Below are 23,036 nucleotides of genomic sequence, written 5' to 3'. Positions count from 1 at the left end.
AGCCCTGGATTGGATCCAGTGTAAAGGGCTTTATAACGAGTAAATGGGGGGGGGGGAGGGGGGTCTCAAGTGAGGCACTCACTTGGGGAAGGTGCCAGAATGCCCTTCCTTCAGGAATCTTTGCTACAGCAGGCACAGCACTATCATAAGAGCCAGGCAGCCTTAAGCCCAGTAGTATATGGGTGGGGGACAGGTTGAGCTGAATGACATTCTCCCTGGTACTTTTACTTCAGGAGAAGCAATTCTCAATCAAAATAATTTGGTTTTCGAGAGGGTTTTTTTTTCTGTTTTTATTACTTTTTTGATAAAGTTAGAAACATCCATAGAAAAAGAATGTATTTTTCACAAAAGAAGAATTTGTTCAAAGATTGTTTAAACAAAACCAGACAGCCAACCAACTGACCAACCTGCAAAAGCCACAAAGAAACCCAGCACCAACAGGATCCCCATTTTAAGATCCTAGGAAATTTCCCCCCAGATACTTTGTTTCCATCAAGGCATGGAAGGTGAATGTAAAGAGAGGGAGGATCAAAAAGGGACTATGAAAGTGCAGGGCTAGCTGGCAGGCAAGGCCCTCAAAGACACCCCTGGCTTGGTCCTGTCACAATATATCATTTTTGCTTTCTGTTGCTGTAGCATCTGTGGTGTTCTCATTTGCAGAACTGCTGTGTGACTAGCACTCTGATCAATCTGGATGGTTTTCTTCCATTTTATAAAAGTATGTTGTTTTTCACTATAAGAAGTTTTCCGTCTTTGCAGATGCCATTAAGGAGTGTAAATACCATGATAATGAATGTGGTATAAATATCTACTTACATACAGGCACAAATTAGATTGTTGTGATTTTAGATTGCATTGATGGCTTCCATAGTAGCAGAGATGTGCTGTGAAAATAAAGGTAAAGTCTTTTCTACTGGAGTCTATAACAGTTTTACTTTGGAATTCTGGTTGGAACACTTTGGGGGGAGGGTGGTTTGAGGTGTTATCTTTTAGTGGGACAGAAGTCCCATTGTGACAACAGCATAAAAATAATGAATCCAAGTTGACTCTGAATATCAATAATAGAAATGGAAAATAACTTTTCTGAAATGATACTCAATGTAAATTAGTCTGAGAATGCCTTTTAGCAAAAGAGTCCCTCCCCCTAGAGATTTTTTTGTGATTAAGGTTTAAACAAAGGATAGCTAATGAAGGCATAGTGCTGTCCTTTGGCAGTAATCTTGCAAGCATAATGATGCTAAAGAGGTATCTCATGCAGAAACGTTTCATTCTGACAATATGAGCCCATGTATAAAGCTGGACATGCTCCAAACCTCCCTTATGACTCTAATAAATACTTCTATATATCACACTACATTACCAAGCCACATTTAACTTCTAACACTTCCATATAGTAACCACTGAAAATACTTTTTGTTGAATGTTAATATTTGAGATCCCAGCATTCTTATACTTCTCCTCTGCAAAAGGCTGTATGTATATTATGCTTTAGTATCTGATACACCAGTTATTTGCCTTGATATATATTCTACATTCTTTGTACCGTCGTGTAAATTGTCTCATTGGACTCACTTGAAATACTCTCTGCCTCATGTTCCAATATATTTGGTAATATATGGGTTGATTCTTCTATTAGTATATGCTAGGGAGAATAAACAATGTTTCATTTAGACATGATTTATGAAGTGCTACCTTGTGCTGCCGCTAGTTGTCCCCAGGGAATGCCTGTGCCACATGCCCTCTGGTGTGGCAGGGTACCCTGGGTGGGGTAAGGGAGGATGAGACCAGCACTGGGCTGGCCCCAGCAGCATTACTTGGGGTTGCAGGGGCCTCCTGGAGCTATAGCAGTGGTGATCCTACTGCTTGGAGCCTGGCTGGCAGCCAGAGTGTGGGTCTGGGTGGCCAGGCTCTGGTTCTGAGTGGTGCACACTGGCCCCACATGTGCCATTCTGCTTTTTTATTGGCATGGGTTTTTTTGACCCCTGGATATTGTGGAATCAGAAAAAATATATGCCTTAAACTTTGATTATTTTAGTTATAAGATGACATAACCGCTTTGTGTAGAATTGCTGGCTCGGTACAGTAGAACAGATAAGGGCAAGTGTTTGTTCTTTGTAACTCTTCTGCAAATGCTTTGCTCACCGCGGCCTTGAAGGTAGAAAAAAAAAGTATGTACAAAGTAGATTTCCAGGTGCAAGAAGGAGGTTTGTGAACTAACCCTATCTCCCCCATAATTCCCATCCTGATAACAGCAAAGAAATAATGAAGTAATATTATAGCCGCTTTTCATGCTAATTTCACTATATGATCACGTGAGTTGTAAGCGACTGTTAAAAAGTATATAAGCCTCCTGATTTTGCTCTTGGGGGGGGACCCCTTCCAAGTGCTTGGGAAATCCATGTCACTTTGGAACTCCCCCTACAGCTGTAGTTTCTTTTGAATAAAAGCTTCTGCTGACCTGACCCAAAAGTACTCTGTGTGTGTTTCCACGACAATTCCTGGTGCCGTGACTCGGATCCAGAACACAGGCTGAGGAAGGAGGACCGCAGGCTACCCCCCCCCCCCCGAACCCTGAGGCGCCAAACTTGAGAGGTAAGAGACCTAATTCAAAATCTCTATTGGGGTTTCGGAGGAGGACTGCCTGTAGGCTCCCAACTTGGCCGTGGTAACTGGATCTGAACCTTGTTAAAACAGGTCAGTCTGAACCTTACTGCCGGCTAAAATTTTCTGTCTGGTAAAGGATCCCATTTTGTGTCTGGTAACGTACGTTTTAGGGAGAAACTGTTTGAGGCACCTTCATCCAACAGCACATCGGGCTTGTAGTTAATTAACTAAGGCGGTGTGGGGTAGGAGGTCTGGCTGACTGAATAAATGTGCATGTGTGTGTGTATTTAGAAATATGAGCCACTGACCAGGACTGAGACTATGGTTGGGCTCAGCCGCCCCAATTCTGCCTGACAGGGCAGTTTTGAAAGCAAGGGGGCCCAACTGGAACCTCGTGACCCAGTGGACAGGGCTTATTGAATGAATGTGTGTGTGTATTTAGAAATATGAGCCACTGACCAGAACTGAGACTACGGTTGGGTTCAGCCGCCCCAATTCTGCCTGACAGGGCAGTTTTGAAAGCAAGGGGACCCAACTGGAACCTCGTGACCCAGTGGACAGGGCGTCTGAGTGATTTTGTCTTTTCCAAACCCCTCGTCCCAGTAGCTTCTGCCGAAAGCAGGAGTGAAAGGATCCCTCTAGTGTTTCCCTCCCCATTTCCATTTTATGAGCCGGTGTCGGGTCAGAAGCCTTTTGTCTGGGCAGTGAAAAACTGTGGGGCAAGGCACTGAGCGGCCCGGACATCCTAAATAAGCCTCTCCTACGTCTCCCTGTGTGACTGAAAATGGGAACAAGTCAGTCTAAACAGGTTCCTGTCCCCCCTAAGGGGACTCCGGCGTACTTTATGTACACACACTATTCTCCCGAGACTTGCAAGTACCTGGATAAGTGGAACTGGTATACTAGGGATGATCCTGTGAAACATTTTCCACAGGAAGGAACATTTGATCAGGATAAAATAGTGCACTTGAGAGGGGCGTTAGAGTCCCATGGATCCAAAACACCACAAAACCAGTGGGACGCGTTCTTTTATTGGTATGATGAAATGTCCAAAAGGCGGACAGAATCTCAAACTAGGAGCCTAAAAAACTCTCAAGAAAAATTAAAACAGCAGTTAAAAGCTGTTCGGGAGAAATTGGCTGCTCCCCCAAATTACACGCTGGCCACCGCTCCAATGTATCCAGCATTGCCCGGGGCGCCCCCACCACCAGAGCCAGCAGAGGATATCCTTAACCTTTGTTCGAACCCCGCTCTCCTGGAACTCCCACATCAGCAACAACCGGTTCAACATCAGGCTGCAGCCCAGGCTAGTGACCCATTAGCTGAAGCTCCTTCAGTAAATCCATCCACGGAGCTTAATAGTCCGGACTCATCCACCATATCTGCCACTCAATCATCACCAGTGTGGCAATTTACTCCTGGGTCACAACCCACCACAGGTGTATTTAGAAGAATGGGAATAGGCATGGAAAGATCTCCCATCAATCTGAGATCCCGAACTGCACAAGTTTACCCCCTAAAACAAATGCCAGGCATTGGCACCGATGGACAAAATATAGTAACTGTGCACGCACCCTGAACTCCAGGTGATCTCTACAATTTAACTCAAAAGTTCCCAAAAATCAGGGAAGACCCAGAAAAATTTCAGGAAGAATTGCAAACTGTTATAAATTGTTATAATCCAACATGGGCTAACATTAATCAGCTCATGCAATCCATTTTGCCCAAGGAGACTATGCTACGTCTGTACGCTGCCTGTACTTGGCCAGATCAAAACCCAGGGATTGGCCAAGACTTTATTGACAAGAGAAATGCTTTGGTTCAGGCAGTTCTCACAATTTGCCCAAAAACGGCAGACTGGACCAAAATAAATACCTGTAAACAAAACAAAAATGAACACCCCAGTAACTATTTAGAACGCCTCAAACAGGCATTTGAACGATACTCAGGAATGGATAACCCAGTCGGAAATGCTAAACAAGCAATAGTGGCAGCATTCGTCCAGGGACTTAACCCTAAAATTGCTGAAAAAATTCAAACAGTAATTATTGGCTGGGAAACTAAAGATTTGACCAAAGTCCTTGCTGCGGCTAACCATTTTCATAACAAATTGGAACGGTCTAAAGACAGTGCCGAGTTTAAGTTAATGGCCTTACAGATTTCTCAGTTGCAGGGTCCAGGTAGAGGAAGGGGACGAGGACGGGGAAGGGGAGGCCCGGGTAGATTCAGGGGAAGAGATAGATCCTTGAGCCCACAAAACCCAGGCTATGGGAACCAATGTCATTATTGCAAGCAAGAAGGACATTGGAAATCAGAATGCCCCAACCGCCCCGGCCAAGAACCCAGACCCCAGCCCCCACCTCCACTTCCTGTCAATTTTCCCAGTGTTGAATAGGACAGCCTGAGGGACAGTAACATCATTGCTCCTTTGCTTGCTACTGACCAATCTGGTCCGTTTGTTGAATGCCTTATTTCTGGTAAACCTGTCTCCTGTCTTGTCAACACCGGAGCGTCCCGCTCCACGCTAAAGGCTGCTGAGTTTCCTTTTCTACCTTATTCTCCTGAAACTGTAAATGCTGTCGGTATAGGTGAACAACCTATCCCACATCCCGTCTCTGAACCTGTCTCCATCTCTATTGGCCCTTTGTCTGAAAATCATGCCTTTCTTCTTAGCCCCTGTGCACCTGTCAACCTTCTTGGTAAGGACTTGCTGTGTAAACTGGGATGCGTGATTTATTGTAGCCCAAATGGTGTTTACCTTGAGGTACCGGAACATAGGGAAACCGAGCTTGTGGCTTTGCTAACCCAGGAGTACTCTGATTCTGACACTTCCTTCTTGCAAGAGGAACTGTTGGCACGAGTACCTCCACAGCTGTGGTCCACCCATGCGAATGAAGTGGGGCACATGCTGAGTGCTGAACCAGTGCGTATCATCCTGAACCCTGCCAAGCCACTTCCTCGTGTCCCACAGTACCCCATCTCAAAGGAAGCTGAGGAAGGGATCAAGCCTGTCGTTTCCTCACTCCTTGAGCAAGGGATTATTGTCCCAATACGCTCCCCTTGCAACACACCTATCCTACCTGTCAAAAAACCTGGTAAAGATACGTATCGCTTTGTGCAAGATCTTCGAGCTGTAAATGCCGCTGTGTTACCCGCTTTCCCCGTGGTCCCTAACCCTGCCACTATTCTTTCCTGTATCCCTTCAAATGCTACATATTTCACAGTAGTGAATCTTTGTTCTGCTTTTTTCTCTATCCCCGTTCATAAGGATAGCCAGTATCTGTTTGCATTTACTTATCAGGGATTTCAATATACCTGGACAAAACTCCATCAGGGATATACAGAATCCCCAACCCTGTTTTCCCAGATCCTAAAAAAAGATTTGGATCCTATCACGTTCAAAGGGGGGTCCACCCTTGTTCAGTACGTTGATGATCTATTGTTAGCCTCACCCACTTTAGAGGCCTGTGAGCAAAATACTTTAACACTCCTCACAGCTTTAGCTCAGAAAGGCCACAAGGCCTCAAAATCTAAATTGCAGCTCTGCAAGTCTAAGGTACATTATTTAGGGCATGATATCTCAGCAGGAAAACAACACCTTTCCCCTAGTAGAGTTAAAGCTATCCTCAACATTCCCAAACCTATAACTAGAAAACAGATGAGGGGATTCTTAGGTGCAACGGGTTATTGTAGACAGTGGATCCTGGGTTATGCTGCTTTCGCAAAACCCTTGCAAGCATTCACTCATGATACCACCCCGGAACCCCTCCCTTGAACTCCTGAAGCCAAACAAGCATTTGTGGTCCTTAAGCAAGCCCTCACTCTTGCTCCTGCTCTTGAACTTCCTAATTATAAGAAACCCTTTACCTTGTTTTGTCATGAACGGGAAGGAATCGCTTTAGGAGTACTCACTCAGCTGCATGGTGAAAAGCATCGCCCAATTGCATATTACAGCTCTGCCCTTGATCCCGTAGCTGCGGAACTTCCTCCTTGCCTCCGTTCAGTTGCAGCTGCTGCCTTGTTGGTTGAAAAGGCAGATTCTCTAGTTTTGGGACACTCTTTAACCGTTGCAGTTCCACATGCTGTGATGGCCCTTCTGCTCAAGGGCAAAACTCAGCACATTTCCAATTCCCGTCTTACTAAATATGAGAAACTTCTACTGTCAGCTGCAAATGTAACCTTAAATCGCTGTTCAATTCTGAATCCTGCGTCACTTCTGCCTATTGCCTCTGATGGTGAGCCTCATGATTGCCTGTCTATCACAACTCAATTGTTAACCCCTCGAACTGACCTCAAGGACATTCCTATCCCGAACTCTGACCTTGTTTTGTTTGTTAATGGTTCCTGTCTTAAAAATGATGCAGGCAAATTAGTTGCGGGATATGCAGTATGCACTCAGTATGCTGTTTTGGAAGCCTATTCTTTACCCCAAGCTCGTTCTGCTCAAGTTGCTGAACTCATTGCTTTAACACGTGCTTGCATTCTTGCAAAAAATCAAACCATAACCATTTATACTAACTCTAAGTATGCTTTTGGTGTTGTTCATGATTTTGGACAAATCTGGAAACAAAGAGGGTTCCTCACTTCATCAGGGACCCAAATCAGTCATGGTTGTTATGTAAAAGCGCTCTTAGAAGCTGTTCAATTGCCTCTTGCTATTGCTATTGTCAAATGTAAAGCTCATGAAAAACCCTTTGATGATGTCACACGAGGAAATGATCTGGCAAACCGTTCTGCCAGAAATGCGGCCCTTTCTGGCCCACAGGCTCCTAACTCTGTTTTTGTTTGTTTTTCAGCAAACCAGTCTCCTTTGGCTAGCCTTTCAAGTCTGGCCCTTCTTCAAAATCAGGCCCCAAAAACGGAAATAAATGACTGGCTGCGTGCAGGATGTTCACTGCACCCTGACTCTCTCTGGCGCTCCCCGGATGGCCGCCTGGTGGCGCCTAAAGAGCTTTTGCCACATCTTGCTCGTTTAACCCACTCTGTGGCCCATACGAGCAAAGGTTGAATGATTGCTACAGGACAAAGAAATTGGTTTGCCCCAAATTTTCCTTCCATGGCACAACAGTACTGTAGCTCCTGTCCCATCTGCTTAGCTCACAACATTGGGCAACGGGTAAAAACAACACCCGCAGCCCATCCCCCTCCATGGGGACCGTTTGTAAATCTGCAAATTGATTTTGTGCAGCTACCTAAGTGCTGTTCTTATGAATACATTCTTGTTATTATTGATGTGTTCTCTGGATGGGTGGAAGCCTACCCATGCATACGTGCTGATTCCATCACTGTAGCAAAGAAATTGCTCAAAGAATTCATCCCTAAATTTGGATTGCCTCTCACAATAGATAGTAACCGTGGCACCCATTTCACAGGACAGATAGTAAAAAACATCTGCCAAGCACTCAACATACAGCAACACCTACACTGTAGTTATCATCCACAGTCAAGTGGTGCTGTAGAACGTAAAAACTCTGATTTAAAAACGCGCATTTCAAAGATTTGTGCTGAAACAGGCCTCAAATGGCCTGATGCACTGCCCATTGCTCTTATGCTCATTAGAAACACTGTTAACAGAAAACATGGCCTAACCCCTTATAAAATACTCATGGCACGACCCATAAGGATGCCAGCTACACCAACTGTTGCCCCTCACCAAACAGACCTACAATTAACTGATGAAACTGTACTAAATTATTGCAAGGCATTAATAAAGTATGCCAGGTCTGTTCATTCACAGGTCCAAGAAGCCTTACCTCAACCACCGGATGTTCCCTGTCACAACCTCGAACCAGGGGATTGGATCTACGTAAAGGTCTATCAACGGAAAAACGCACTTCAACCCAGATGGAAAGGACCTTTCCAGGTACTTCTAACCTCTAATTCTGCTGTTCGTTGCCAAGGTCACCAAACGTGAACTCACGCCTCGCACTGCAAGAAGGTATCACCTCCATTGGACCCCGAAGCAGCTGTATTCCAACCAAGGTTGGGATCTTTCCCTGAGGCCAAGGACAAAGACCCTCAGGACCTCACTCAGGCAAGTGAGGAGCATCAGGGTGCAAGTGCTAGTAACCTCTCCCCTGCACCCAACACCTCAGCCCAGCCGGATTCATCAGTTGAAGAACGAAGATATCATCTTCGGCCTCGAAAAAAGTGAATGCTCCCATTCGGAAGATCACCACCTCGATCAAGACCAAGAGCCAACATTATCAGTCCTTTACGTAACTTGAGCCCAGAGGACGAAGAAAAACTTTGGCTGCCATCCTGGGTTTGGCTGGTAGTGTTCTTTTTCTTACTGGTGCTGGTTATGTTTGTTGTTAAGATTCTTTGTCCCTCCTGTATCTAAAAATGGCACTGATATCCTTATATATCACACTTGGGTATCTCAGTATCACCCAAGGGGGGTGGAAGAAAAATTTGTATTTGCAGATCTCCCATGCGGTGGCTCAAGCTGGAAATAAAAGTAACTGCTGGATATGCTCTCACAGCCCAGCACACCTACACCAAGGAATCCCAATGATTGGAGTACCAATATCCCTCCAGCAATGGGGAACAATAAACGGCGGCTTCGTTAAACACTGCTCGTTAGCTGCCCATCGGTCCGCTCCTAAAGAATGGAGGGCCGCCCCTGCTAACTGGATAATCTCCCCAAAAGTAAAGGCGCCTTTCTGTTACAGATCCAACAACACCGGAGCTTATAATAAAGCCACACCTGTAGAACACTACCCTCATTGCCTAACTACTCTAGATTATAGCCCTAGTAGCACCAGTGGAATCCTGTTGGGTAACGTACCCTCTCTCAATTGTACAGGATTCATGGTCTACAACTTTTCTAAGGAACCTCATGTTGCTCTCATTGCAAACAGATCAGAATTTTACATTCACTCCAATTTTACTTCTTGTAATATATCTCGGTCCAGCAGAATAACAGCTGAACGTGGACCGTCCTATACGATGCATATCAATCGAAAGTGCCGGATAGGGCACAACAACTGTCGAGATTTGAGTACCCTTTCTGCCCCAGGCCTTTACTGGCTCTGCGGAAACAGGGCTCATAAAATCTTGCCCTGGAATTGGGTGGGGGCATGCACTCTTGGACGTGTTATCCCTGGTTTCGAAATGCATAGTGCAATATATCTGGAACAAGTAAAAAATTTCAACCATCACATGAAAAGGGTGGTTAACCCCTTAGCTACCAGAAACACAGGGTTCCATCGATTTGTGAGAACCTTCATACCGTGGCTTGGAGTAAGAGAATTGGAACTAGCCATAATTAACATTTCAGCCACAATGGAAGCTATGGGAAATGCCACTGCGGATGCAATTCAGGCTCTGCAAAAAGAGATCTCCCAGATCTCACAAGTAACTATACAACACCGCATAGCCCTAGATTACCTATTGGTATCCCAGGGAGGAGTATGTGCCTTAGTAAACTCCACCTGTTGTGTCTATGTCAATCAGGACATGCGAATCGAAACTGACATTCGCAAAATCCGAAATCAGTTAAGGGTCCTACATCAAGTGGCCTCAGAAAATACTGACTGGGGTCTAGAAGAAATGTGGTCTTGGCTAACCTCCTGGCTCCCAGATTTCGGGGCCCTTGACAAGAAAATCCTGTATGGAATATTGTTTGTCTTGATAGTTCTGATAATGTTCTATGTCTTAATGCAACTGATCCTCTGCTGCGTAAAAGCCAGCAGGGGAAGCTTTAGCAAGGCAAGAAAACCCACAGCAGAGTCTAGAATAATGGTGTTACAAAAGTGTGAGCAGATTGAAAGAAAACATGAAAGGCTGCATGATGAAATAGAGGGGCTCATGAGAATGGAAATTTAAGGCTAAAGTGAGACTAAATAGTCTCAAAGGGGGGGGCTGTGGAATCAGAAAAAATATATGCCTTAAACTTTGATTATTTTAGTTATAAGATGACATAACCGCTTTGTGTAGAATTGCTGGCTCGGTACAGTAGAACAGATAAGGGCAAGTGTTTGTTCTTTGTAACTCTTCTGCAAATGCTTCGCTCACCGCGGCCTTGAAGGTAGAAAAAAAAAAGTATGTACAAAGTAGATTTCCAGGTGCAAGAAGGAGGTTTGTGAACTAACCCTATCTCCCCCATAATTCCCATCCTGATAACAGCAAAGAAATAATGAAGTAATATTATAGCCGCTTTTCATGCTAATTTCACTATATGATCACGTGAGTTGTAAGCAACTGTTAAAAAGTATATAAGCCTCCTGATTTTGCTCTTGGGGGGGGACCCCTTCCAAGTGCTTGGGAAATCCATGTCACTTTGGAACTCCCCCTACAGATGTAGTTTCTTTTGAATAAAAGCTTCTGCTGACCTGACCCAAAAGTACTCTGTGTGTGTTTCCACGACAATATCCAAGTGTCAAACACCCCCTGCCCCCCTTGCACATGCTCCCTTGCGGCCTGGAGAACAGCTGAATGTGAGGTATGTGGTGCTGCAGATGCATTAGCAGTGCCACATACTGCATGGCTGTGCTTGCTTGGATGTGGTCCTTTTATGCAAATTGCATGGCTTTTCATGGTTTCAATATGCAACAAATTGGGAATAGGTAGTTTTGACTGAACTTCATTTAGTGACTAACATTTTTTTTAGAGAGAGAGAGAGTGGTGTCTTCAGGGGCTAAAAGTATTAGGTTTGGTATGAAGGAACAACACATTACATTTAGTCAAAATCTTGACAAACCAAGATGTTTAGATGCTGACAATCTCACTTGGTCACAATTAATTGCCTGATGGAGGAAGGCATCTCACTTGATATTTTGAGCATTGTTTCCAGAATTTTCATCCTTGGACATTTCAGAAAATGAACTTTTAAAGAAAATGATTTCCTGAAACTGAAACATCTTTTTTGGATCCTTTCCTAGAATCGTCACCTTTCATAGACTGATATGATCTGGTTCATGCATATTTAAGGAGAAAGCATCTACAAGTTGGTCTTTATCACTTCAGCGCTACTAATAGATAGAGTGATATCTATCCAATATGCTTCAAATTTTTATGATGTGTGACTCTGCCATATAAATTACCTGTGTCAGTCTCAAGTACTTCCCAGTAAATAATGCATCATTAGCAGAAAATGCTTCTAAGTGACTTCCCAGAGTAGGTATGAACATTTGGGAAAACTTGAATATTCAATACATTTCTATGAAATGTCAAGAGGACAATTCCAGAGACTTCATTGACAATTCAGGATAAATAAGAGTGCCTCTAAGTAAGGGGGCTACCTTGTATATGTTTCAATAGAGCAATTAGTTTGATATTTGAAGCAAACATTTTACATAAAACTTTGTTTGCATCATAATTTCCAGAGACCTGGAAAAAATTCTTGTGATGAAACCTAACACCTTCACTTAAAAATAAAGAAGAAAGAATTGTTCTTATGAAATCAAAATCAGTACAATTTTCATTGCTAAACAAGCCAATTATTTCTCTTGAAGTTATTCCCACCTTCCTCTTTATTTTTTCCAATCAATAACATCTCCTTGTTTCAACTCTGTCTTTTGGCAGAAAGGAAATGGATGTTTCCCTTAATGCAGGGGTCCCTAACTGTCACCAGCCTAAGGAAACATTGCTTTTAACTCTTCAATTTACTGTGGCTTAGTAAATCCAGACAGTCTGTTGCTGGGTTGGGGACTGCTGCCCTAGGATACCCTTGTTTCTTCTTGCATTATCAGTAATTAGGGTCAACAGTTGATTATTGGTAATTAGGGTCAACATTTGATTCTACATGTCACAATATGTCATGTAATCAGAAGCTAAAACTGGTGAAATAGAGGGAAAAGTTGCTTATGAAAATATTTCTGGATTTTGGATAACTTTTTGACTTACTATATTTACCCAAATATAAGATGATCCTGAATGTAAGAAGATCCTCCAATAATTATATTCTACACACACAAAATTTATAAATGTATTATAATTTTCCATTTATGGAATCTAATTATAGATTCATAGATGTTAGGGTCGGAAGGGACCTCAATAGATCATCAAGTCCGACCCCCTGCATAAGCAGGAAAGAGTGCTGGGTCTAGATGACCCCAGCTAGATACTCATCTAACCTCCTCTTGAAATTATTGGAGGATCATCTTAAATTCCTTCCTTCCTCACTACTGCAGGTTCCGGGGGGCACACAGTTTTCAGGAGTGGGAGACAGACAATGAGGGAGGAAGTAAGGGGTATATGGTAGGGCAGGTGGTATATGATAGGGCAGATGGGGGGGCCATAATGGGCAGGCAGCGAGAGAAGCTGTTAGCTTGTCCTCTGCTGCCTGTCTTGCCTACATTTACCCCTCCAGTGTGCCTGCCCCCTGATAGCCTCAGGTTGTCCTGATTTCCCCCTTCCCCTGTTCCCCACTCCTCCCCTCTTCATGACACTGCTGCCACCCAAAGCCTCAGGTCCCCCTCCTTCTTTCCATCTGCATCCTCTGAAGTTTCTCCCTCCCCATCCCCCTGCTGGCCCCTCAGCCTCCCCCCCCCACCTCCTTTTATTCTACACCAGCAGGTTCCATCCCTGCTGCAGCATGGAGCATAGCTCCAGCCTTCCCTATAGGTATGGAGATGCCACTGCTATTCTAATCCATCCCTATAGCAGCAGTGGCAAGGAGCTGGCATTGCTGCTACAGGGCCAGGCTGGGACAGCAGTACCAGCTCTTCACCGCTGCTATGGGGCTGAGCTGGAGCAAGGATAGAGCCTGCCAGCACAAAGAAAAGGTAAAGAAGAGATCAGCAGAAGGGGAAAGAGAGGGAGAAGTGGCATGGGGTGAGGAAAACTGGAGGCTGTGGGGGAGGAGTGGCAGGAGTGCAGCGGGCGGAAGGTGAAAGCTGTGTCTCTGGCTGGATTGGGGCTGGAGCTCCCTGGGTTGGGGCTGGAACTACAGCAACTTCCTGTTCCCCTCATCCTCTGCTACCTCACGCTTGATTGTGAGGGAAGGGGCTTTCCTCTTCATGTTAAATGGCTGGGGGGACCTCATCTTCAAATTGAGTAAATGTGGTAATTATGTTTGCTTATTCATCTTCCTGTCAATGTTAAATGATACTGTTTAAACAAGGAAGTCCTATTGCATATAAAACATATTAGCTATTTACTTTTTAGGCTGGAAATGCTCAGCTTCCTCAAAGTTGTATTCATCTAGTCAACTAACAGAAGCAATACCATGTAGCATTACATTAACAATGCTATGCATAATAAATAACAGGTAGGTGCCAAAGATAGTAAATAGTTTTTCAAAAAACTTAGGTTAATATAGGTTTGCACATGGTATTTTACAACCCCCCCCCCCCCAAAAAAAACCAAATAATAAAATTTCAAAATAATCAAAGTCTGTTTGTGGGTAACTGAGTTGTGGACAGAAAAGTGCTACATCTTTTAGAGATTGTTTGCTTCAAATTGCTACATTCATTTCTGGTAAATACCATGCCAATTTGCATCTAGAGCTATAGAAAACATTTTTTTCTGAATAATGAGAATTTGCCACATTTGAATTTGAGCTTTTTTTGCAGTTCCATTTAAAAATAAACTACAACTAAACTTTTGTCCTAAGTGAAAAGTAGTTGCAGATGCAACTTCAGTATCATACTCATGCTAGGGTCTGGTCCTTGCTTTAAAGTTTTGGGGCCAAATGTTTTGTTGGTACAAATCAACATCACACTAGTTAAGTCCCTGTAGCTGTGCAGATTTACCCTAGCTCTCGATTTTAGTACTGGGTACCAGTGTATGAAGATCTAAACCTTATAGCTATATTGCTATGACAAGAGCAAATTATCATGTTCATGTAGGTACTGTGTACCTGTTATCTAGGGAAGTAAAACAGCTGTTATCTAGATACTTGTGCTTTATAAGTCTAGCTGCTCTGTGAAATAGGAGAGTAGATTCTCAGGAGCTGTATATCAACATACCTTCAACAAAGTCAATGGAACAGTGCCTGATTTACAACCTTTGGGATTAGACCGAAAGAACCTATGTTAATAAAGGTGCGACTTCCTAGACGTACAGTCGAGTGTGGAATAAATTGAATGAAGTAAACAAGCAAATATTTGACAATGAACAGTTCAGTGGATAGAAAAATATTGAAAAGGGCTTAAATATTCTTGTACTAAATAGTATAGTAACAGTGAAGGCATGTTCCAGTACGTAAGACTATCACGTGTGACTTAGATAATAAATTTGGAGGCTGCAAACTAGCAAGGGAGAAAAAGTGAACCAATTCCATTACATACGAGTCAAAATATACTCCAGATTAAATAGACTTGCAACACTAGAATGCACCAAGTGATTACAATAATTAAAGTAAAGCAATTGAGATATAAAGTCTGAGATGAATGCTCTTAGTGAGAGAGCAGTGTTGCATTCTCCTACTGAAAGATGCATAGCAGCCTTTGTCCTTAGAGATAAGGAGTGAAGTGCCAAACTTCCAGTGAGAGCTGCCTAGCAACTAACCCATCTAGTGAGGGTGATGCAGAAGTTAATCTCTTTAGTAAGCAAGTGTAGCTATTAATTTAATTAGTAAAGTCAGTGTACCATGAATCATCTTGGTACAACAACAACATTTTTAATGAAGATTTTGATATTCTAACCTTGAATGGGCACGTCAGGGATGGCCTCCCTGTTAGAGCAGTATAATAATACCTTAATACTGGGACAGTATAATAATACCTTATTAACAGGAAAGCACAGAGAACTATGCCCTAAAACGGGCTCCTTTGAGAGTTCCTGAAGTGAAATAAACTTTACTTACTGAAAATAATGAAAAGGGAATTCAAGGTTTTAAGAATGGGGGAAAGGGGTGGGGGAAGAGAGAAGCAGGAGGGTGGAAGTTGGGGAGGGAGAGAGGGGAAAGAGTATACCCACAGAAACATTTCTCTGGCTATTTTCAGTCTCTTTCATCATAAGAGTTCAAGGATTTTTTCCCTCCCATACAAACAGATCTACTACAAGTACTTTTCAGTCCTGATACTATATGGTGTATAGCAAATTGTTTAAGCTGGATAAATAGGTGAAGATTTTTAGCGTAGTTTGGAGGTCTATTTCCTTGGGAAAGTTTTCTAAGGTACCTCTATTTGGTCTGTTCTAAAGACAAAAGTGTTGGGTCTTTTTAAGTTATTTTTATGCGTCTCCTGGACAGTCTTGTTAGCTAAGGCAACTATCAGGAAGGGGATGACAGGGATGGGGAAAATCTCAATGACCTTCATTTCAGTTTGCATGGCTCACTGATTCTGTTTTTTGAGTTTTGTTGGAGAGCTCATTGTTTAGTAGGTCTCTCTTCCTTTCTGCCACTTCCACCTACATGTGTAGCCTTTACAACACACCAGGAAATGTCAATCCTTCAATGTAATTGAAGATATTTCTGAAAGATTAACATTTCAACTTTTACGGTAAGGGGTACAGAGCCTAGGTATATTTTACTGAACTTGGACATATGATTTATTTACTTTTCTGGAGGGTCCATTAAGAGATCACAGATCTTTGCACACTTACATCTGCTTTAAAAACAGAGGCAAATCCATCCATAACAATAGTAATGTAGGAACATTTTCAAATAGAAAAATGACATAATTTTCCTGTTTCTGAACAGAACAAAAAATCATCCTTTTCATTTCTCCAACTAGAACATCAAGGGCCATTCCTCTGAAGATTTCTCAAAGCACTTAAGAATAGAAATTAATCATGTTAGGTACTTGTAATTTGAATTTGAACAGAATCTGAATGAAGAATACCATTGGATTCATGGGATTAAAAGAAAGGAAGAAATAAACAATTGAACTGTTATTTTTCAGTAAATGTATGATGTATGCACATGAATACACACATGGAAGTATAAGTATATTGACATGCATATGCATAAATTCATTATTATCATACTAATTATTTTCAGATACATTAGTGTGTGGTACAGCTTTTGCTGGCAATTAATGACCTTTTTGCAAGTGGTGAAAATTATGTTTTAATTAAGCGGCATTAGCTATTTATATATTTAACTATCTAGTAACTACATAAAAGTGGACGGTCTTTAAGCCTGTAGGTATGTTCTTTGAGATTAAGATGAAATGGTTGTAAGAAGGTTCAAACACTGCTTTCTGTTCAGCTGCCAATTAGAGACTGCATGTATGTGTACCTCCTCTCCTTCCCTTTCTATCTCTCTTTCTATCTTGAAGACTGTGGGAATCAAAGTTTCTCATCACCTAGCAGGATGCACCAGCAATTCCCAGGGACTAGACCCTTAAGCAGTTTTTTAAATTCCTTTTAAAGATGAACGATTACAATGAGTATGTGATGAATTGTTATAGATGTGGGTTAAAATATTGAGGTTTATATCAGAGATGAATTTTAAAGAGGAACTTGAATGAAGAAAGGGATTAATTTTACTATACCATATGGACTTTATCGAGAAAGTTTTAGCAAAAGATAGGTGTAGAACAAATAATGGTATGAACTCTTTAATTACTCCTGCATATGTTAAGGCATATGTTGCAATTATGTCTGTTAAGGGTTTTAAGTGGGGAGAGGGCTTTGTGAGTAGGGTGACCATATATCTCGGATTGGCCAGGACAGTCCTGGATTTTGGAGACTGGTCCCAGCCGGCTGGTGAAAATTAAAATAAGTGTCCCAGGTGTGGGGTGAAAAGAAAGAGCAGCAGGAGCTGTGAAATAGGAAGCTCTGTTAACACTAATTGTTACTTCGCATAAGTGATTGTTAATACCTGTGAAGTAAAGAAGACTGGATCATTAGTGGGCCATTGATTCCCTGAAGCCTGCAATAGTGGAGCAGGGGTGGGGAGTGGCAGGCAGGCACAGTCTTGGATTTCACATTGTCCCATACATGTCACCCTATTTATGGGCATGATCCAGCACTTGCTAAAGACGAAGGTAGTCTTCTTGAGTGTGTAGACTTGTTTGCCGCATCTGGTCTACATACACACAGTTCAGTTTAAGCGGCATGAGCATAGACTAGGACTGGCATGTACAGATATTTGCTGTTTCCAGGAACTGCATAGGAAACCAGGATTAAATTACTAAGGGGGGCGGGAGGGAGGAAGAAGGGGCAAGTAGGATCAGGTTGTGGGGCTAATGGGTCCAGGGGGAGCTTGCAGGTCTGTGTTTGTGTGTGTCACAGTGTTTTCCATCTGGGGTTGTGGAGTCAGGGGCCTAAAAATAACCCAGTCAGGTTTGGGGGGTGGTCAGGGGGGTAGAAAGAACACATTGCTGGGGCTGGGGCTGAGCTGAGCAGCTAGGCTTTCCCAGCCCTGGGGCTGCACTCCGAATGAGTTCAGACATTCAATGGATTGGGCTAAGATGTTCCCAATCTAAATTAGTTCACCTGGGGAGGTGAACTAACTTACATCAGGCCCTAAAAATTTTAGGAGGGTGAATTCTGACGCCAATGAAATCAACTTGATTTTGTCTTGATTTGTATGGGGCAAGGATATAATTCTGTGCGTTACTCATTGTTAATGAAGAAATGTCTTTTTTTAAACTAATTTCTATTTCACAGCTGCAAATATTCGTCACTCAGGGTAAAGAATGTAACTTCAAAGTAAAGTTTTGAGATGATTTGCAGTGGTTCACGCAGTGAATGAAAGAATGTGTGTCTTGTCATTCCACACTAACCTTAAGGAAAAACCTTAGAGCCAGAAGTATAGTGTCACATAATACAAGTCCCTCCTGTTAGTCTTGAAGTGTGCTGTAATATTAATGAGGGTTAAAAATGCAAATACCGATATTGAAATTGTTATCCATCATGTATTTTCTTAAGCTGTATTCACAGTTATTTCATGAGCTGTCACCTGTTGCAGGCTTAACCCTTTAGACACCTTACAGCCAACACAAAGCTTTATAATCCCTTTCCAGTAATTTAGGATCAAATATTGCTCAGCATTTCTATGTACGTGCTTTAACTGATTGTAACTGGAGTATAGGTTATTTCAGAGAGTTTGGTGTTAGTTTAGAGGTCTTCTACTGTTATAAACTCATTTCTAGTAGTATAGGTATTGCTAGGGGATGAAACAACATGTTATAAAAAGTCATATCAATCAAAAAGTTTTACTTTAAATCTGGAATCACAACACCCAAACATTTTTCAGTCAGAGGAAGATAAAAAAGGGAAGTTTTTCAAGTATGACACTTTTATGCACACTTGGAACTTAAAGCCATTTCTTTTATAGAACTGAATGCCTCAAGGGTTTGGGACAAGAAGCAGAAGGGTCAAGATGTGACAGTGGTATATAGAACTATAATTGATGATTTATATTTAACAAAAACTAGTATGGAAGTGATAAAAAATCATTATTAGCTGACAACAGATCTCTGGTGCCTGAACAATATCAGTGCAAACAATCCACGTATGTACAGAACTCTCCAAGTTTCATATGCGTAACAACTCAGTGGCTATGTAGAGTACTGGAGTCTGTGACTGCTTAAAACATAAATACACAATTTTATAAATCTAGATTTCTTTTAGGCTGCTTTTTGAAAATATGACTATGCTGGTGTATGAGATGCAAGGGTGTTTTTTGTGATATATCTTTTATTGGACCAAAAGTATAGTTGGGAGAGGTGTTGAACAAACTTTTGGGCATAAAACACTCTTCCTCTGGTCCAAGAAAGAAGCAGACATAGGTTAAACCAAATAAAAAAAATCCTTTTTCTATTAAATCTATGTCAGTGAAAACACTCAGTTAAGTAATGGAGAATGACAGTGACATGGAAGCAAAAAGACGTGATCAGATGTCATTTCAAAACAAGGGAATTGAAGTTGAATGGATAAACTAATTATGTAGGAGAACAAGACCATTCAAAAAGTAGGGAGTTGCTACCTGTGGAATACACAGAGGTTGGCAGAAATAACAGGTAGGTTGAAATGGGTCAGACAGTCATTCTCTATGTTTAGACTATCATTTTTAGTATCCAGTAAGGTTATGGATTTTTTCACCCAGGCCCATCTTTTGAAGCTGTTTTGTAGAGTTCCTTGAGTATGAAGACTGTAAGGTCACAGGGGTAGAGGTTGTTCTTTGAAAATGATTTTCTTACTCGTGATTGTGTGTCTCTGTCTTTTACATTTTTTCCTGTGATTGTTCATTCTGGAGCATAGTTTTTGTTTAGTTTTACCCACATTGTTTCCACAAGGATATTTGGTACATTGTATGAGATATATTGCATTTGGTAATAGATTTGTGTAGGATAGTTTTATTAGGGGTGGGTGTTGATTGTGGTGACGGTGGAAATGTGTTGACATGTTTTGCATCTATTGTTAAAGCAGGGGTGAGACTCATTTTGTTTGTCTGCTGATCATCAAGGAGTTTGCTTCTGATGATGTGCTGTGTGAGGTTTGGGGACTGTTTGAAAGCCAGGAGATGGGGACAGGGGTTGGTAATATTTCTCTCAAGGTCTGATCCTCTTGGAGTATAGGCTGTAATTGTTTGATGATCCTATCAGTCCCAGCGTGGGATTGTATGTGCAACCAGGGGGATGTGGTCAGTGGGTGGTTCTTTTTATAGGTTATTGCCTGATGTTTGGGTGTCTTGTTTAAAGATGTGATCTATCTCTCTGCAGAGGCAGGTGTTGGGAATGTTTTTCTTGAGGCCTGATCCTTTTGTATAGGTTATTTCAGGATGTTGGGTGTCTTGTTCAGAGATGTGGTCTTCCTCTCTGTTGAGATGTCCCCCTAGATAAAATAGTATTAGAGTGCTGCTGTAGCCATGATGGTCCAAGAATTATGTGAGAGGCAAGGATTTATTAGGGTAATATCTTTTATTGCACTGCATCCGAAGCATATCTCAACTATGCAGTTGATCAAAAAATATATCACCCTACAAAATCCTCACCTCTCTGGGGTAAAGAAAGTTTTCAGTTTGAGGTGGGCATCAGAAGTATTTTCTTCAGAGCAGAAGTGGTGGTGTCTGAGGGCCTGACTGCAGATTACAGCTTTCTTAATATGTTTCGAATGATTGTTAGTTTTGCGGATGTAAGTAGAGTGGTATATGATTTTCTTGTATATATTGGTTTGTAGAGCAGCATCTTGGATATGGATCATGGTATCTAGAAAGGTGATGTTATTTTCAGAGTATTTTAGAGAACATTTGATTGAAGAGTGGTAGTTGTTTGAACCTCTGTGAGTCTAGATGCTCTGTTCGGGTACAGTGAAGGTTTGATGATGCAGTTTTCTAAAAATATTTTACAGGTGGCTCAAGAAAAGGTTGGCATATTGGGGGCTATCTGCCCATAGTAGAGATACTCATAGACTAGTTTGGAGGAAGATGCTGATTATTGAGATAAAGTTATGGATGAATATGATGTGGATTATTTGTGAAATATGGTGTGGTTGTGCTGTTACATATTTTGGTTAGGTTAAGAAATTCTTGAAAAACTCTAAGTTTGGAATAGAGGTGCACTGATACATCAGTCCCGTATCAGATTGGCACTGATATAAGGAAAATCAACTGCATAAGCAATCAGCTTTTCTTGGCTGATGTGGCCAATAATGTGGCCAATAGTTGTGCATGTGCAGCCACAGTGGTTTTTCATAGATTTATAGAGTCAGAAGGGGCCTCAATGGGTCATCTAGTCTGAACCCCTGCCCCTGGCAGGCAAAAAAGAATCACCAACCCTGGGATCATGTGACTCTAGCCAGGTACCTTGAAGACCCCCAAGGATGGGGTGAGCATCACCTCCCGTGGGAGCCCATTCTAGATTCTGGCAACCCTGACCGTGCAGAACTTTTTCCTAATGTCCAGCCTAAACCTTTTCTCTAGTGTCTTATGCCCATTGTTCCTTGTCATTCCAGGGGGTGCCCTGGTGAACAGGTCGTCACCTACTTCATGTTGCTCTCCCCTTATGAATTTGTACATCACCACAAGGTCCCCTCTCAGCCTTCTCTTGGTGAGGCTGAAGAGGTTAAGGTCCCTTAGTCTTTCCTCGTAGGGCCTTCCCTGCAGGCCTCTAATCAGGTGAGTGGCTCTTCTTTGGACCCTCTCCAGGTTGTTCACATCCCGCTTGAACTGCGGCATCCAGACCTGGACACGGTGCTCCAGCTGCTGTCTGACCAGTGCCACATGGAAGAGGAGAATCACTTCCCTGGACCTGTGTGTGAAGCACCTATGGATGCATGACAAGGTGAGATTGGCTCTGCCAACTGCTTCAGCACATTGGTTGACTCATGTTCATCCTGGAGTCAACAGTGACTCCAAGATCTTTTTTTTCTGGCTCACCCCCCAGCCTGTAGGGATGATGGCAGTTCTTTTTCCCTAGATGCAGCACCTTGTACTTGTCCTTATTGAATTGCATCCTGTTGCTCTCTGCCCACTTCCCCAGCCTATCTAGGTCAGCCTGGATCTGGTTCCTCCTCTCCAGGGTGTTATCTGCACCCCATAATTTTGTGTCATTCATGAATTTGGACAGGGTGCTTCCCACCCCCTCATCCAGATCACTGATGAAGGTGTTGAACAGCATTGGCCCCAGAAGTGAGCCCTGTGGGACTCCACTGCCCACATCTTTCCAGGTTGACACCAACCCATCCACTACCACCCTCTGAATGTGACCCTTGAGCCAATTTGCTTCCCAGTCTACCGTGTAATCATCCAAGGCAAATCCCCTCAGTTTATTTATAAGGATGGTATGTAATACCATGTCAAAGGCCTTCTTGAAGTCCAGATAGATAACATCCACCTTGACTCCTGAATCTAAACAATTGGTGGCCTTGTCATAAAAGGAACCTAGGTTAGTCAGGCAGGACCGGCCTGCTTAAAGCCCATGTTGGTTACCCCTCCTCATCACATTAGCCAGCGGGCTCCCACAGATGTGCTCCTTGATAATTTTTTCTAGGATTTTCCCAGGGATAAAGGTAAGGCTGACTGGTCTATAGTTCCCCGGGTCCTCCTTCCTCCCCTTCTTAAAGACTGGGATGACGTTAGCCTTTTTCCAATCCTCTGGAACCTGACTCGAGCACCATGACCGCTTATATATCCTCTCCAGTGGATCAGCTATGACCCCTGCTAATTCCTTCATTACCCGTGGGTAGAGTCCTTCCAGTCCCGGTGATTTGAATATGTCCAGTACCTCCAGGTGTCTTTTTACCATGTCGGCACTGACCGTTGGTCAGCTGATGTTCCCTTTGTTGGTGTCCATGATGTATGTTGAGGGTTCGTCTAGATTCCCATTTAAGAAGACAGAGGCAAAAAACTCATTGAAGAGCTCTGCCTTGTCCCTGCTTTCCATCACTAAGCCCCCCTGCCCGTCCTGTATGGGTCCTATGCTACCCCACACGATCTTTTTGCTCCTAACATACCTAACGCAGGACTTTTTATTGTCCTTAATCCCTGACACCTGAGTTCTAGAGCTACCTTGGCCTTCCTGACTGACTCTCTGCAGGTGCGGGCCAAAGAAGTATACACCTCCTTGATAGCTACCCCCTGTTTCCACTTC

The 23,036-nt window shown here is 42.7% G+C and overlaps 1 protein-coding gene across 2 annotated transcripts; it reads left to right on the top strand.

Annotated features, from left to right (window-relative positions):
• The first annotated feature begins 7,114 nt into the window (after positions 1–7,114).
• On the top strand, positions 7,115–10,965 carry LOC132248580 (syncytin-A-like). Of its 2 annotated transcripts, none has more exons than XM_059722063.1 (2): positions 7,115–8,416; positions 8,505–10,965. In XM_059722063.1, the coding sequence occupies exons 1-2, from the start codon at positions 7,613–7,615 to the stop codon at positions 8,829–8,831; spliced, it is 1,131 nt and encodes a 376-aa protein (XP_059578046.1). In that variant the 5' UTR covers positions 7,115–7,612; the 3' UTR covers positions 8,832–10,965. The 2 variants fall into 2 exon arrangements, with proteins under 2 accessions (XP_059578046.1, XP_059578045.1); XM_059722062.1 differs by having other exon boundaries at positions 7,127–8,416.
• Positions 10,966–23,036: the final 12,071 nt, after the last annotated feature.

The sequence above is a fragment of the Alligator mississippiensis genome, chromosome 2, assembly GCF_030867095.1.
Source record: "Alligator mississippiensis isolate rAllMis1 chromosome 2, rAllMis1, whole genome shotgun sequence".
NCBI lineage: Eukaryota > Metazoa > Chordata > Crocodylia > Alligatoridae > Alligator > Alligator mississippiensis.
The sequence above is the reverse complement of the archived record's forward strand: the minus strand, read 5'-3'. Positions and strand labels throughout refer to the sequence as shown.

Excerpts from the sequence above, each read along its gene's own strand:
- LOC132248580 (XM_059722062.1), top strand. The coding sequence starts at position 8,950 with ATGGCACTGATATCCTTATATATCACACTTGGGTATCTCAGTATCACC.